Below are 18,119 nucleotides of genomic sequence, written 5' to 3' on the forward strand. Positions count from 1 at the left end.
TTAGTGAACTGGAGAATGGACTATCTGAAATCTGATGAGAAAATGAAAATATAGGGAAAAGAATGGACAACTATGAGTTAGGGACTCAGGGAAGTGAATGACAATATGAAGCGCACGAATATATGTGCAGTGGGTATCCCAGAAGGAGAAGAGAAGGGAAAATGAGGGAAAAACTAATGGAGGAAATAATCACTGAAAATTTTCCAACTCTTATTAAAGACTTAAAATTACAGGTCCAAGAAGTGCAGCGTACCCCAAAGAAAATAGATCCAAATAGATGTACTTCAAGACACTTACTAATCAGAATATCAGAGGTCAAACAGAAAGAGAGAATCTTGAAAGCAGCAAGAGAAAAGCAACCCATCACATTCAAGGGAAGCCCAATAAGACCATGCGTAGATTTCTCAGCAGAAACCATGGAGGTGAAAAGACAGTGGGATGATATATTTAAATTACTAAAAGAGAACAACTGCCAACCAAGAATTCTATATCCAGCAAAATTGTCCTTCAAAAATGAGGTAGAAATTAAAACATTTTCAGGTAAAAAATCACTGAGAGAATTTGTGACCAAGAGACCAGTTCTGCAAGAAATAATAAAAGGAGTTCTAGAGACAGACAAAAAAAGACAGAAGAGAGAGGTGTGGAGAAGAGTGTACTAAGGAAGACTATGAGTAAAGGCAAAAACAAGGAAAATTAAATATGACATATAAAATCCAAAAGGGAAAATGGGAGAAGAAAATACTACCTAAGAATAATAACACTAAATGCTAATGCATTAAACTCCCCAATCAAAAGATAAAGACTGGCAGAATGGATTAAAAAACAGGACCCATCTATATGCTGTCTATAGGAAACGCATCTTAGACCCAAGGATAAACATAGGTTGAGAATGAAAGGTTGGGAAAAGATATTTCATGCAAATAACAATCAGAAAAGAGCAAGAGTAGCTATATTAATATCCAACAAAGTAGATTTCAAAGGTGAACCAGTTAAAAGGCAAAGAACGGGTATGTATTAATAAAAGGAACAATTCAACAAGAAGACATAACAATCATAAATATTTATGCACTGAGCCAGAATGCTCCAAAATACATGAGGCAAACACTGAAAAGAGAAATAGACATATCTACCATAATAGTTGGAGACTTCAATTCACCAGGCTCATCAATGGACAGAACATCTAGACAAAGGATACACCCTTTTCTCAAGTGCTCATGGATCATTCTCAAGGATAGACCATATACTGGGTCACAAAACAAGTCTCAATAAATTTAAGAATATTGAAATAATAAAAAACACTTTCTCAGATCATAAAGGAATTAAGTTGGAAATAAATCCTAGGCAGAGTGCCAGAAAACTCACAAATATGTGGAGGCTAAACAACACACTCTTAAACACCCAGTGGGTCAAGGAACAAATTGCAAGGGAAGTCAGTAAATATCTTGAGGAAAATGAAAATGAAAACACAACATATCAAAACTTACGGGACACAGCAAAGGCAGTGCTAAGAGGGAAATTGATTGCCCTAAATATCTATATCAAAAAAGAAAAAGGGCAAAAATTGAGGAATTAACTATCCACTTGGAAGAAGTAGAGAAAGAACAGTAAACTAAGCCCAAAGCAAGCAAAAGGAAAAAATAATGAATATTAGAGCAGAAATAAATTAAATTGAGAGCATGAAAACAATTGAGAAAATCAATAAAAACAGAAGTTGGTTTTATGAGAAAATCAGTAAGATTGATGGACCCTTAGCAAGATTAACAAAAAGAAGTAAGAGGTGCAATAAGATCAGAAATGGAAGAGGAGACATAACCACTGACCTCACAGAAATAAAGGAAGTAATGACAGGATACTATGAACAACTTTGTGCTAATAAATACAACAATGTAGATGAAACAGACAACTTCCTAGAAAGGCATGAACAACCAACTTTGACTCAAGAAGAAACAGATGACCTCAACAAACCAATCACAAATAAGGAAAGTGAATCAGTCATTAAGAAGGTCCCCCAAAATAAAAGTCCAGGACCTGATGGGTTCACATGTGAATTCTACCAAACATTCCAGACAGAATTAGTACCATTTCTGTTCAAAGTCTTCAAAAACATTGAAGAGGAGGGAAAGTTACCTAACTCATTCTACAAAGCCAACATCACCCTCATACCAAAGCCAGACAAATACATTACAAAAAAAGAAAACTATAGACCAATCTCTAGTGAAAATAGGTGCAAAAATCCTCAACAAAACTCTAGCAAATCAAATTCAGCAACACATTAAAAGAATTATACATTATGACCAAGTAGGATTCATCCCAGATATGAAAGGATGGTTCAACATAAGAAAATCAATTAATGTAATACACCATATCCACAAATCAAAGCAGAAAAACCACATCTTGATTGATGCAGAAAAGGCATTTGACAAAATTCAACATACTTTCCTGTTGAAAACACTTCAAAGAATAGGAATAGAAGGGAACTCTCTTAAAATGATAAAGGGAATATATGAAAAATCCATAGCTAACATCATCCTCAATGGGGAAAAACTGAAAACTATCCTCCTAAGATTAGGAACAAGACAAGGATGTCCACTATCACTACTGTTATTCAACATTGTGTTGGAAGGTCTAGCCAGACAATTAGACAAGAAAAAGAAATACAAAGCATCAAAATTGGAAACGAAAAAGTAAAACTCTCACTGTTTGCAGATGACATGATACTATACATTGAAAACCCAAAAAAAAAATCCACAGCAAAACTACTAGAACTAATAAATGAGTACAGCAAAGTGGCAGGCTACAAGATCAACATTCAAAAATCTGTAGTGTTTCTATAAACTAGTAATGAACAATCTGAAGGGGAAATCAAGAAACAAATTCCATTTAAAATTGCAACCAAAAGAATAAAATATTTAGGAATAAATTTAACTAAAGAGACAAAAAAACCTATACAAAGAAAACTACAATAAATTGATAAAAGAAATCACAGAAGACCTAAATAGATGGAAGGGCATACTGTGTTCATGTACTGGAAGACTAAATATAGTTAAGATGTCAATTCTACCTAAATTGATTTACAGATTCAATGCAATACCAATTAAAATCCCAACAACATACTTTTCAGAAATAGAAAAACCAATAAGCAAATTTATCTGGAAGGGCAGGGTGCCCCGAATAGCTGAAAGTATCTTGCGAAAAAAAAAGGAGTCGGAGGTCTCATGCTACGTGACTTTAAGGCATATTATGAAGCTAAAGTGATCAAAACAGCATGGTACTGGCCTAAAGACAGATATATTGACCAATGGAATTGAATAGAGTGTTTAGATATAGACCCTCTCATCTATGGACAACTGATCTTTCATAAGGCAGTCAAGCCAATTCACCTGGGACAGAACAGTCTCTTCAATAAATTGTGCCTAGAGAACTGGATATCCATACGCAAAGGAATGAAAGAGGGCCCATATGTCACACCCTATACAAAAGTTAAGTCAAAATGGATCAAAGACCTAAACATTAGATCTAAGACCATAAAACTGTTAGAAGAAAATGTAGGGAAATATCTTAGAAAACTTATACTTGGAGGCAGCTTTATAGACCTTATATCCAAAGCAAGAGCATTGAAGAAAGAAACAAATAAATGGGAACTCCTCAAAATTAAACACTTTTGCACATCAAAGAAGCTCATCAAGAAAGTAAAAAGACAACCTACACAATGGGTGACAATATTTGGAAATGACATATCAATAAAGGTATAATATCCAGAATTTATAAAGAGATTGTTCAACTCAAAATGAAAAGACAGCCAATCCAATTACAAAATGGGAAAAAGATTTGAATGGACACTTCTCAGTAGAGGAAATACAAATGGCCAAAAGGCACACGAAGAGATGCTCAACTTCCCTGGCCATTAGAGAAATGCAAATTAATACCACAATGAGATTCCATCTCACACCCACCAGAATGGCCATCATCAATAAAACAGAAAATGACAAGTGCTGGAAAGGATGTGGAGAAAGAGGCACACTTATTCACTGTTGGTGGGAATGTCAAATGGTACAATCGCTGTGAAAGGCAGTCTGGCGGTTCCTCAAAAAGCTGAATATAGAATTGGCATATGACCCGGCAATACCATTGCTAGGTATCTACTCAAAGGACCTGAGGGCAAGGACACAAACAGACATTTGCACACCAATGTTTATAGCAGCATTATTTACAGTTGCAAACAGATGGAAACAGTCAAAATGTCCAACAATAGACAAGTGGCTAAACAAAATGTGGTATATACATACTATGGAATATTATGTAGCTGTAAGACAGAATAAAGTTATGACGTATGTAACAACATGGATGTACCTTAAGGACATTATGCTGAGTGAGATTAGCCAGAACCAAAAGGACAAATACTGTATGGTCTCACTGATATGAACTGACATTAGTGAATAAACTTGGAATACTTTGTTGGTAACAGAGACCATCAGGAGATAGAAATAGGGTAAGATATTGGATAATTGGAGTTGAAGGGATACAGATTGTGCAACAGGACTGAATATAAAAACTCAGAAATGGACAGCACAATGCTACCTAACTGTAATACAATTATGGTAAAACACTGAATGAAGCTGAATGTGAGAATGACAGAGGGAGAAGGGCTGGGAGCACAAATTAAATCAGAAAAATAGATGATAAAGATTGAGATGGTATAATCTAGGAATGCGTAAAGTAATAATAGTGACTAAACGTACAAATTTTAAAAATGTGCATGAGGAAGAACAAAGGAATGTCACTACTGCAGGGTGCTGAAAATAGATGGTGATTAATATTTTAAAATCTCACCTTATATGTGAGACTAAAGAAAAAAATGTTTATTTGGTACAAAATTTATATTTTGACTAGTGCATTTCCTAATACAACTTATGTAGATAGCTTGGTTGAACAACCTAAGTACATGGAACCTTGGGTAGGACATGAGATTTTGTTGGTTTGTCCAGAGTGATGCCCCGATGAATCCCACAGTGATTTGATCAGTGAGTGGAAAAGTATTTGCAAAGTCCCCTTCGGGGAATGGTGAGAACAGGGTAAAATTCAACCTCCCCAAGTTGAATTCTTGATATTCTCCCAAGCAGTGTGGACAAACAAAGTTATAGGCTGAACCCCAGTCTTGGGGTTTGTTCATATGAAACTTAACCCCACAAAGGATAGGTTAAGCCTACTTAAAATTAGTCCTCAGAGTCACCCCCAAGAGAACCTCTTTTGTTGCTCAGATGTGGCCTTTGTCTCCAACCAACACAACAAGCAAACTCACCGCCCTCTCCCTGTCTATGTGGGACATGACTCCCAGGGGTGTGGACCTTCCTGGCAACGTGGGACAGAAATCCTAGAATGAGCTGAGACTCAGCATCAAGGGATTGAGAAAAACCCAAGAATGAGCTGAGACTCAGCATCAAGGGATTGAGAAAACCTTCTCGACCAAAAGGGGGAAGAGTGAAATGAGACAAAGTGTCAATGGCTGAGAGATTCCAAACAGAGTCAAAAGGTTATCCTGGAGGTTATTCTTACGCATTAAGTAGATATCACCTTGTTATTCAAGATGTAATAGAGAGGCTGGAGGGAACTGCCTGAAAATGTAGAGCTGTGTTACAGTAGCCATGTTTCTTGATGATGATGTATAATGATATAGCTTTCACAATGTGATTGTGTGATTGTGAAAATCTTGTGTCTGATGCTCCTTTTATCTACCTCGTCAACAGATGAGTAGAACATATGGAATAAAAATAAAAAATAGGGGAACAAATGTTAAAATAAATTTAGTTTGAAGTGCTAGTGATCAATGAAAGGAAGGGGTAAGGGGTATGGTATGCATACTTTTTTTCTGTTTTTGTTTTATTTCTTTTTCTGCTGTCTTTTTATTTCTTTTTCTGAACTGATGCAAATGTTCTAAGAAATGATTGTGATGATGAATATGCAAGTATGTGATGATATTGTGAATTATTAATTATATCTGTAGAACGGAATGATCATATGTTGAGAATGTTTATGTTTCTTTCCTGTCATATTTTTTAAATAAATTTAAAAATTAAAAAAAAATTACAGATCAATCTGGAATAGAGTTGCACCTTATTTAATATTGGGTCTTCCAATCTGTGTACATAACATATCTATCCATTTACTTAGGACTTCTTTAATTTCTCTCAACAATGTTTCATAATTTTATAGTTTTTAGTATACAGGTCTTGAACTGCTTTTTCTAGCTTTATTCCTAAGTATTTGATTCATATTAGCACTATTAATAATGTGGTTGTTCTTTTTTAACAGTTAAAAAATTTATTACATGTCATGAGAGTTATGATAGAAGGAGAAGAGGTTGCAAAGAAGCAAATAAGAAGTGCCCTAACATGGGTCGTGCATGTGGGGAATGCCTTCCTGTGAAAGTGGCCCTCAGGTGGGAACTGAAGGTGACTGAGGACTTAGCCAGGTGAAAGGAAGAGTTTGGAGGGAGAGTGTGCAAAGGCCTGGAGGAACTGAAATAACACACAGTAAGTGCAGACCTACCTGGGGTTTAGAAAAGTCACTTGCATCTTAGGAAAGTGTCCTTCCTCTATTTTGTTTTATCTTACTTTCCTCATTTAACCATTTATCATGGAACCACCTCCAAATTCATTGGTAGAGACCCATTTTCTTTTTAATAACTGCCTATTCTTTCATGTCATAGAAGTACTGCAGTTTATTCAATCCTCACCTATGGATGGGCCTGTCTTTGTTTCCATCATGAATCATTTCTTAAATTCTTTCTTCTTTGCTGCATCCCATAAGTTCTGATCAGTAGTAGTCTCATTTTCACTCATCAGATAGCTACTCATTTCTCTAGCAATTTCTTCTTTAACCTACTGGTTGTTTAAGAGTGTGTTATTTAATTTCCACATATTTGTGAATGTTCTCATTCTTTGGTGGTTACTGAGATCCAGCTTCATCCCATCGTGATCAGAGAAAGTGCTTTGAATAATTTCAATGTTTTTAAATTTATAAATACCTGTTTTGTGCCCCAGTATATGATCTACCCTAGAGAATGTTCCATGAGCACTAGAGAAGAATGTATAGTCTTGTGCTTTGGGGTGCAGTGACCTATATATGTCTGTTAGATCTAATTCATTTATCAAGTTATTTATCTATTTTCTTGTTGTTCTTCTGTCTGGTTGTTCTATCTATAAAGGAGGGTTGTGTATTGAAGTCTCCTACTGTTATTGCTGAAATATCTATCACTCTCTTCAGTTTTGCCAATGCCTGTCTCATGTACTTTGGAGCTCCTTGATTGGGAGCATAAACATTTATGATTGTTATATCTTCTTGGTGAACTGACCCTTTAATTAGTATATAGTGTCCTTCTTTGTCTCTTATGATGTTTTTAGATTTAAAGTCTATTTTGTCTGATATTAATATAGCTACTCCTACTTTCTTTTGGTTACAACTTGTGTAGAAAATCTTTTTCCATCCTTTCACTTTCAACCTATTTGTGTCCTTGTGTCTAAGATGAGTCTCCTGTAAGAAGCAAACAGCTGGATTATGTTTCTTAATCCATCCTGCCAATCTGTACCTTTTAATTGGTAAATTTAGTCAATTAACATTTAAAGTTATTACTGAAAAGGTGCTTCATGTCTCCATCATCTTATCTTTTTTACTTTGTCAGATCTATATAGTCTTTTCCCTCTTTCTCTTTGTATTCTTTGAATTACCCTTAGCGGCACTCTTCAATTCTGTGCCCTCCTCCAGACCTCCCTCTCCTGTCTTTTTGGTTCAGCTGACAGAACTCCTTTTAGTATTTCCTATAGGGCCAGTCTCTTGTTGACAAATTCTTTCAGGACTTCTTTGCCTGTGAAAACTTTAATCTCTCCCTCAGTTTTGAAGGACAATTTGGCTGGGTACAGAATTCTTGGCTGGAAGTCTTTCCCTTTCAAGATCTTGAATATATCATACCACTGCCTTCTCGCCTCCAGGGTGCTAGTTGAGTAGTCTGAACTTAGTCTTATTTGGTCTCCCTTGTATATAGTAGATTGTTTTTCTCTTGCTGCTTTCACGATTTTCTGCTTCTCTTCAACATTTGACAGATTGATCAGTATATGTCTGGGGAAAGGCCTATTTGGATTTATTCTGTTTGGAATTCACTGGGCTTCCTTGACTTGTACATTTGTATTCTTTATGAGGGTAGGAAAGTTTTCCCACATTATATCCTGAACTACTCTTCCTAGCCCTTTAATCCTTTCTTCTCCTTCTGAGACACCAATGATTCTTGTATTTGTATGCTTTGCTTTGTCAATCATTTTCCTGAGGTACAATTCAAATTTTTCCATCTTTTTTGCCATTTGCTATTTTGTGTCTTCAAAGTCAGTTATCTTGTCCTCTATATCACTTATTCTTTCATCTGTCTCTTCAAATCTGGTGTTGTGTGCCTCTAGTATGTCTTTAATCTCTGTGATATCCACTATTTTTCTATTTATTCTTTCAAATTCCCTTTATGCTCTTCTACTGTCTTCTTGATCTCCTTTATGTCATTTGCTATCCACTTATTTTATTAAGTAGAGTTGTATGAACATTTTTTATTAGTTGTTCCAATGTCTGTGTCTCCTCTGGTGTTTTAATTGGGTCATTAGGAAGGACTGTATCTGTCTGCATTGTGATATACTTAGTGATCTTCTCCTGTCTTCGTGGCATGTAAATACCTTGATTGATGTGATTTGGGAGTTGATTTCTTTCAGTAGTCTAAGACCTTGTGTTTGTGGGGTGGTTGTACAGCAGGGAGCAAGGCACAGGGTGGAGCACTCAGTATGGTGATTTGTTTCAGGGCAGCTATGGGCCCAGTTGGGGATGTTACACTGATGCTTGTGAACATGGGCGCCTAGCGGCCAGAGAGGATGTAGCTGTGCGGGTGCACTGGTCTGGGGGGCAAAATGTAGATATGCACTGGTCTAAGGCATGGAACCCTTTGTACGCATGCATCGAGCTAAAGGCAGCAGGTTGGTACTACGCCTTTGTGGATTGATGGCAGATGTGACCCAGCTGTGCAGGTCGGCACTTTCTCAGAGCTGGGAACTGAGGCTGAGGGCTGTGTGCATGCAGTTCTAGGACTGCTGCAGAGTATGTTTCCCAGAGCTGAGTGACATGATTGGGGGTCTGTGTGCATGTGTGGGTCTGGGAATGCTGTAAATGGTTGTGCTGAGGTCATGGCAGGGAGGGGCGGTGTTGAGGCTGTGTGACACTATGGGCAGGGGTAGCCTGGGTATAGAGGTTAGTACCCACAACCTTTATGCACTGGCAATAACTCCCAGAAACAGAGAGGGGGAGGTAGTGTTTGGGAGGTGTGCAGGAGAGGTGGGTTGGGCTGTACCTGGGGTGGGGGTGGGGGGCAGGTACCTTCACTGGCAGCTGGTGGGATGGGGGTGCCTGGAGTGAGGGGAATGGGTTCAGGTGATGGGGTTCAGGTACATGGGGTGTGAGGTGAGTCGCTGGTCATGGGGCTGTGCTGGTGAGGGTAGCGTGCCCAAGGAACATGGTCTGGCTTACTTCCTAGTCCCGTGGGATCCACAGCTCCGAGCCTTTGCACCAGGCTCCAGCTTTCTGCCTCAGTTCCTTGGGCTCTGCAATCAGGGCTGCAGCATGTGGTGAAGAAGGCTCTCCCAGGTCAGTCACACTCCTGAACTGCCACCTCAGTTGCCCTCCTGTCCCTTCTCTAACATTTCCATGGAGCAGGGCTAATCTCGAGCTACTCTAGTCGGCCATCTTCCAGGAAGTCTCGATGTATTTTGCTTGTCATCTTATCTTACCTCTCCCAAGGAACCTGATGTTCATAGGACATGGATTTGAAAGTAGAAGGGGTGTATTCCCTCTTAATTTTAACTTATACTTTAGACGCTTCCCCCACCTATCTCCCAAAAGTTCTAAACTACACAAGTTTTGGTATGAAAGGCAGGTAAGGCATGAGAAGGGCATGCCTAGTTTGCAATGGCAGCCCAACAACCAAGTGTAAAAACTTAGAAATAGCTAAAAACAGATTATAATTTTTATGAAGAATTAGTCACTTTATGTAAATTATACAAAACTTATTCCTTTTGCATTATAAATAGCTTTACAAGTCTTACTTGTGCAGCAGAGATCTTGGCCACATGAATGATTTTTTCCATGGAAAGGTAGCTCTGCTGTGCAGGAGCTGGGCCGATGCAATATGCTTTGTCCGCCTGTTTGAGAAACATCACATGCTTAAAAGATTGCACTGCTTCAGGATCATTTTACCATATTAATAAAAAGTGCCAACTCCCCAAGAACAGTGCAAGAATTGAGAAACAGAAGTACTAGCCCATGTCTATGCTATATAAGAATCTAGTCTTGGAATCTTTTGTATGATGTCAAAACTGGGATTTTCATTAATAAACCACACACTAGAATGAAGTGGCACAAGACAGAGAACAACAGGCATCAGTCATGCTACTATTAGCAATAAGACTCTTAAATGTATTTAATGCAAAAAGTTTACAATTTGGCAACAGAGACAAAATATACAATGGATATGTATAGGAAGAAATAAAATTATGAAATCTGATTAAGTTTACACAATGATTTGAGTATGATGACAATGCTCCTTCCATACATTCCTGAACTACTTACTCCTTAAGCCTTGAAGTAGACCAGCAGGAAAACATCATTCATTCACTCAAAGACTCACTGAATACCTAGGCACCAGGCTTTGAGGTGGTAGCTGCATACACAGCAGTGAACAAGACAAACGGACCTATGTTCACACATTTAATAATAGCTGTGATAAAGGCATGAGGGAAGGCCAAAGGACAGAGCTCCAGCATCAGGAAGACTGGACTGGTCTGAGAGTGGCCAGGGAAGGCTTCTTAAGGATGCTGAGGACTTGGCTGGGCAAAAGAGCAGACGGGGTGGAGGTAAAAACAGAAATGGAAAAGGGTGAGCCTCCCAGGAAAAGGAAAATATAGGGAGGCGACAGGCAGGAAGGAGTCCATCCCACCAGAGGGTCTGAAGAAGACTCATGTGGCTGTGGCATGGTAGGCAAGGGGTCCAGCTGGATAGAGAAGGTGCTGGACAGATGGAAGGGGATATATTTCACAGGGGCCTGTGGGGGTTAAAAGCTTTGAATTTTCTCCTATGAGAACATTTACTTAAAGGGATATTTTTTAAGTTGTTTCTTTTTTTAACTTTTAATGTCACAAAACACAAACCCATTCTCAGTACAAAGAATGTGAACAATAAAAGGTGATGAAATCCTTTGCACTGTTCCCTCCCCCCATTCCAATCCTCTTCTAGACAGAATCACAATGATCAATTTGGGACATATTTTCCATATCTATATTTAAATTTACTCATATATATTTACATAAACATGTACAGTTTTTTTTTAACATAAATAGGTTCCTACTATTATCATTATCTCCTGCAATTACTTTTTTTATTAGAGAAATTGTGGGTTTATAAGCCAATTATGCATAAAATACAGGATTCCCATAAACCACCCTATTACTAACAGTTTGCACTGGTGTGGAACATTGGTTACAACTGATGAAAGCACATTTTTATAATTCTACTACTAATCTTTTTCATTAATAGTACGAGCTCTTTTCCTGCTAGCTCATAAAGGTCTATCTCATTTTTTTTTAGTATGGAGGTACAAAAATTCACTTAATTGTGTAACTCTTAATGGACATTTAAGCTGTAATAGCAAAAAACTGGTTGCAGACAAGCCTGCAACAGATATTCTCGTACATGCCTCTTGCCTGCACATACATATGTGTACTTCACTGGGACAGAGACCTAGAAGGGTGTTCACAGGGCTAGGTTGAAAGATATGCATATCTTAATAGCTTTGGTTTAATCATTCTTTAAAATGGTATTACAATATGTATTTCCACCAATGTGTATGAACACAACAACTTCGCCAACACTGAATATTATCAATCTTTTCATTTATTGCTAATTTGATCAATCATAAAGAAAAAAACATTAAAGCAGAGAAGTAACAGGAACAAATTTTTATTTTATACTATCAGTATCAAAGTAGAAAACCTACTGTTGAGAGGGAGTCAACTGGAAGCAGACAAGCTACTTAGGAGACTACAGCATTTGACCAGGCAAAATATAATGGTGGTTTTCACTTACAGTGCAGCTGGTGGAGAACAGGAAGAAGTGGGAAGAAGTGTTTGAGAAGCAGAATTTACTGCACTTGGTGATCTGTCTAGGCATGGGGCTGGGAGGAGGAAGAAAACACAGCAGAAAGGGGGGAGAAAGCTGTTCAACGGAGACATCCAGGTTACTAGCATTATCACTTTGTGTGCAGGGGGTTGCAATCCACTGGGTTAGGAAGAGCAGGTCCAGTAAAGTAGAAAGACCGACGAGTCCACTGTCAGGCATGTGAGGTTTGGTGCCTGTGATGCAGCTACATGGAGGTAGTGAGTAGGCAGTTAGCCACACATGGATCATGCTCAAAAGAAAGTCTGGGCTAGAAATACAAATTTCGGAGTTTTCAGCAAAGCTACAGGAGTAGATGAAATGATGTAGAGTGAAAAAATATGGTAAGAAAAGAAGAGGGTCAAGGTCCAATTTCTGAGGAATTCAACATTAGAGTCTGGTAGATGGGTAGGGTAAAAAAATAAATTAAAAAGACACCAAAAGGCAGAAGGATAAGAGGTCATGAACACTAAGGATAAGAGGTCATGAATGCTAAGGATAAGAGGTCATGAATGTTAAGGATGAGAGGTCATGAATGCTAGGAGGCCAGGTCAGCTGAGTACAGACAAGGCTACGCTGGATTTAGGGATATGGACAATACAGGGACAGGAACGATTCCAATGGAAAGGTGAGGACAGAAGCTTGACAGGGTTGGTTAGAAAAAGAAGAGGGAACAGCAGGGCAGATGGTTCTGAAATCGGCTATGAACTGAAGAAACAGGTTTGATGGGGAGAGATGCAACTGATAATGGTTGTAAAAATGGAAGAGACAACAGCATATTTAGATACTTTTAGGAAGAATCCAACAGAGAAGGACTGGTTAAAGGAACATCACTGAAAGTGGAAGATTCTTGAGCAGGACTTGAAGAGGGTTCCAGAACACATCTGTGATCAGACATGTGTTTCTTAAAGGATAGCCTGTGGCTCAGCTACATTCAGCAACTGTTATAACCAATTCTTGATGAAATAATGGCATTGCCTGTAAACTACTAGGCAACATTATTTAGTTCAATTAGCATAATTGGAAAATGCTCCCATGCTGGTTTGAAATTGTTATGTACCCCAGAAAAGCCATATTCTTTTAGTCCTGATCCAACACTGTAGGGTGGAACTTCTTGATTAGGTTGTTTCCATGGAGATGTAACGCACCCATTTGTGGGTGTGACCTATTGATTAGATGGAGATACAACTCCACCCACTCAAGTGGGTCTTGATTAGTTTACTAGAGTCCTTAAAAGAGAAGACACAGACACAGAAGAGATGGCTTGCAGAGTGGACACAGACACAGGCAGACATTGGAGAGGTGGCTTGCAGAGTGGACATGGACACAGACACACACATTGGAGAGATGGCTTGTAGAGCAGACATGTACACAGACATTGGAGAGATGGCTTGCAGAGTGGACAGACACAGACATTCAAGAGATGGCTTGCAGTGTGGACAAGGACAAAGATACAGACATTTGAGAGACAGCTTGCACAGTAGACACAGATGCTTGGAGATTGAGACAGAAATAGCCTGGGTACTAAGCAAAGACTCACAGAATAGCCAGAAGTATCTCCAGCCCCAGGGGATGCTAAGCCAAGAGATGAGACCCAGCATTTTGCATCTGAGCAGCTAAGTGAGGGTTCACAGATGCTTAAGAGAGGAAGCCACAAGCATCAGAATCTGGAACTAGGAACAAGGACCAGTAGACACCAGCCATGTGCCTTGCATGTGACAGACATCAGCCTTTCTTTGGAGTCAAAGCATCTTTATCTGGATGCCTTAGTTTGGACATTTTAAGGCCTTAGAACTGCGAACTTCTAATTTAATAAATCCCCTTTGTAAAAGCTAATGTATTTCTAGTATATTGCATTCCAGCAGCTTTAGCAAACTAAAACAGACCCTAAGAGAAATTAGTGAGCAATTTTAACTATACTGAAACACTGTTAACACTCACAAATATAAAGTACCAATATAAACAACTGAAAGAGTCACACAATAAACAAATACATACAACCACTCACAAAATCTGACTTCCAATTGTTAACAACATACCATGTCTACATGCATGGAGTTCCTGTCGACCTCACTGTAAACAGCCACTGACTGTACACCCATTCTCTTGGCTGTTCGCATCACCCTGCAGGCAATTTCTCCTCTGTTTGCGATGAGGATCCTGGTAATGTGCTTTCCTATTTAAAATACCATGAAGATCATATACAAATGTTACTGGGGAGCAAAGAATGAGATGGAGAAAATGTTCTAAAATATCATCCAGCTTATAAAACAGTGTTTTGCTTATAAACAAAATGGAGCCTAAAATTACCTCTTTAACTAGTATTGTTAAACAGTAAATTTTTCCCTTTATTGAAATTCAAGCTATTCTTACTAATATAAACTTTTAAATTATACAGCTTTTCAACTTAAAGTTGATCAAAATTCCATTAAAAGGCCCTTTGTTATGCCAAAGGTTCACACTTGTCCAATATCAAATTATAATAACTATTGAAAAAGCGTCTTAGTGAATAATAACTACTACTAAATAAAAACTTCCCACGCCGCAGGTCCTGTGCCAAACACTCCACACGAACTTAAATTCTCAAGGTAATCCTATGAAATACATACTGTTATTGTTATTTCAATTTTTTTCTTTACCAGTTGTTAAACATTTATCCTTAAGCTTTCCCATATCAGATTTCTTGTTTCTTTTGTTTTAGTTTTTCATTTTGAAATACTTTCAAACTTACAAGTTACAAAAATAATGCAAACTTCATACAATTTCAACAAACCCCGATACCTTCCCCATGGATCTATCAATTTTAACATTTTGCTACATTTGCCATACATTCTATATCTCCATCTAGTCCATCTATCAATCATCTATCTATCTGCCTTCCTATTATTAATTCATTTTCTAAACATTTGAGTATAAGCTGTATACATTGTGCTCCTTGAACACAATACTGCTATGCACATTTCCTAAGAACAAGGGTATTCACTTATGTAAACTACCTTAAGTGCAATTGTCAAGTTCTAAATATTTAATGTTGATCTAAAGCTTACACATTCTATATACCAATTTTTTCTTACGTCCTAATAATGTCTTTTCTTTTCTTTTTTTTTTTACATGGGCAGGCTCCAGGAATCAAACCTAGGTCTCCGGCATGGCAGGGGAGAATTCTGCCACTGAACCCACTGCTGCACCACCCAATAATGTCCTTTCGAGTCTCTTTTCTTCCCTTGTTAGAAACTGTCCAAGATCACATATTCCTATATCTGTAATGAATTAACATTCTGTTCCCCCACTTCCTATCCCAGGCAATTTGTATTCTAATTTCTATCTCCATAAGCTTGTATATTTTCCAATATTTTCTGTGTAGTATGGAACTGAAATTTAACAGCCTACATTTATTGCAATCTTGTTTGTTTTGATACCAACTTAATTTCAATAGTATCCACAAACTATGTTCCTATGTCCCTCTTTCCCCCACCTTTATGTAATTCTCGTCAAAATTTGCATGTTTATACATTATGAGGTCAGAACCATTTATTTTGCATTAAATTTTATACATTTGCCTTTTAGATTTTGTAGGAAGTAAAAAGTGGATTTACATACCAAAAATACCATAGTGGTGGTATTTATATTTACTCATACTGTTACCCTTACTGGAGATTCTTATTTACTCACACAGTTTCAGTACATTGTCTATTGTTCTTTTCTTTCAAACTGCAGAACCCTCTTTGGCATATCTTGTAGGGCTTGTCTAATGGTGATGAACTCCCTCAGCTTTTGTTTACCTAGGAATGTCTTCATCTCTCCCTCATTTTTAAAGGACAGTTTTGCCAGATACAGAATTCTTGGTTGGCAATGGTTTGCTTTCACCACTTTAAATAATCCTCCTATTGCATTCTTGCCTCCATGGTTTCTGATGAGAAACTGGCACTAATCTTATTGAGGTTCCCTTGTAAATGACATATTGCTTCTCTCTTGCAGCTTCCAGAATCCTCTCTTTGGCATTTGACTGTTTGATTATAAAGGCTATGGCATGAGTCTATTTGGGTTTATCCTGTCTAGAATTTGTGGAGTATCTTGGATGTGTATATTCATGTCTTCCAGTAAATTTGGGAGGTTTTCAGTCATTATTTGTTTGAATGTTATCACTGCCCCCTTCTCTCTTTCTTCCCCTGCTGGGACTCCTACAATGTGTATGTTGATATGCTTTATGGTATCCCACAGGTCCCTCAGGGTCTGTTCACTCCTCTTCATTCTTTTTTCTTCCCGCTGCTCAGATTGGATGAGTTCAATTGTCTTATCTTCAACTTCATTTATTCTTTCTTTTACCAGCTCCAGTTCTGCTGTTGAAACCCTCTATGAAATTCTTCAGCTTGTTTCATTCTTTTTTATAATTTCCATCACTCTACTGATATTCTCTTTGTGTTCATCTATTGTTTTCCTGATTTCCTTTAGGTCTTTAAGCATATTTAGGACCATTAAGAAAAACTTTTGTCTTTGGTATTCCTCACTGACAGTTTCTAATGCTTTAATTTTCTCCTTTGCCTGGGCCATCGCTTCTGCTAGTTATGCCGTTTTTCAAAGCTTCTGTCCCCGTTTCAAGTTTTGTGGGGAGGAGATGGGCTTTTTTAGAGATTTGCCAATCACAGATACAGTCAGAGGCTTCCCTGTGAGGGAGGAAGTCCACAATTACAGCAGGCAGAGTCTAGTCAGCATAAACGGGTGCTCAAGCATTGAGAACTACTGATATCAGCAGTGCTCTGAGTCAGTTCATGGTGGAGTGTTACAGGGCTCTGTTCTGACCAACAATGTGGGTAGTGGAGCCAAAGTCACAAGAAGCAAGCTGGATCCTCATGGAAATCACAGTCTGGTAAGGGTCCCAATTCACTTGTGATACAATATGGGAGTGAACATTCTAGAGTTGGAAGGGATCAGAGAATACCCCATCTTATTCAAACCCTCATCTTTCTTCCCCATTCCCCAGGGCCCCACAGATGCCAACAGCATGTGTGCAGGTTCTGGAGGGAATAGGTGATCTAGGAAGATGAGACAGAGGCATCCCAATGGAAATTCCAGCTCTCCGTCTTCTTGGCTAGGAAGATGCAATCTGACTCCATGTTTTAAAGGAGGCAGTGGGCTTCCAAGCACCTTTCCTAGGAATGGGGCTTAGAAGTCAGGGGATGCAAGCCCAACTTAGAGGGAACTCACTCCGGGGACCTGAGGCAGGTCACTTTTAGCTTTGGATTTCATTTTCCTTGCGCATATTAGGTGGATCTCCCAGCTTTCTCTCTGGGTTGCACGGGGCACACACAGCCAGATGCTGGCTCCAGGGCTTGGAGAACATGACTCAATGGCAAGGCACCGCTTGGGAGGGGGGGTATTATTTCAATTTTGAGGATGAAAAAAACGAGACTGAAAAATATATGACTTTTCTGTTATTATGCAGCTAAAAAATTGCCAGGTGCAGGCTTTGAACCCAGATCTGCCTTACTCCAGAAGTTGAGCTTCCAGTCACCTTGCTACACTGCCTACACCTTTGTGTACACAGGGGTGTGTGGGTCTCTCGTGATACTCCAGACGTTGAGCTTCCAATCACTCTGCTATACTGCCTGCATCCCTGCATACACAGGGTATGTGGGTATCTCATGATATAAATGAATATTGAACCAAACCCCTGACTCCAATGTCATAAGGACATGCTACTGTATTAACATATAAAACACATTTGATCATTACATATTAAATAAATGTTCTTTGACAGTTTAAAGTTATTTCTTCCCCAAAATATAAGATTTCATGTCATTTAATACTTTTTTCTAGTGGTTATCTTGGAGGACCCAAGAGTCATATCAGGAAAAGGGATGTTTTTGGATGGGGCTCTCTATACCAATCAA

The 18,119-nt window shown here is 38.5% G+C and overlaps 1 protein-coding gene across 4 annotated transcripts in view; it reads right to left on the bottom strand.

The window, feature by feature from the left end:
• The window catches only part of MCCC1 (methylcrotonyl-CoA carboxylase subunit 1), a 91,628-nt gene that overhangs the window by 53,742 nt on the left and 19,767 nt on the right, over positions 1-18,119 (bottom strand). For 3 of the 4 annotated variants that reach the window (XM_077161157.1, XM_077161158.1, XM_077161159.1), the window contains exons 3-4: positions 14,268-14,404; positions 10,125-10,220 (exon numbers count right to left, since the gene is read on the bottom strand). In XM_077161157.1, the coding sequence (XP_077017272.1) occupies positions 10,125-10,220; positions 14,268-14,404 (233 nt within the window). Of the gene's footprint in view, positions 1-10,124; positions 10,221-14,267; positions 14,405-15,900; positions 17,552-18,119 lie in introns of those variants that run through there. The other variant, XM_077161160.1, reaches the window with a different exon arrangement.

This window comes from Tamandua tetradactyla, chromosome 5 (genome assembly GCF_023851605.1).
Source record: "Tamandua tetradactyla isolate mTamTet1 chromosome 5, mTamTet1.pri, whole genome shotgun sequence".
Lineage (NCBI taxonomy): Eukaryota > Metazoa > Chordata > Mammalia > Pilosa > Myrmecophagidae > Tamandua > Tamandua tetradactyla.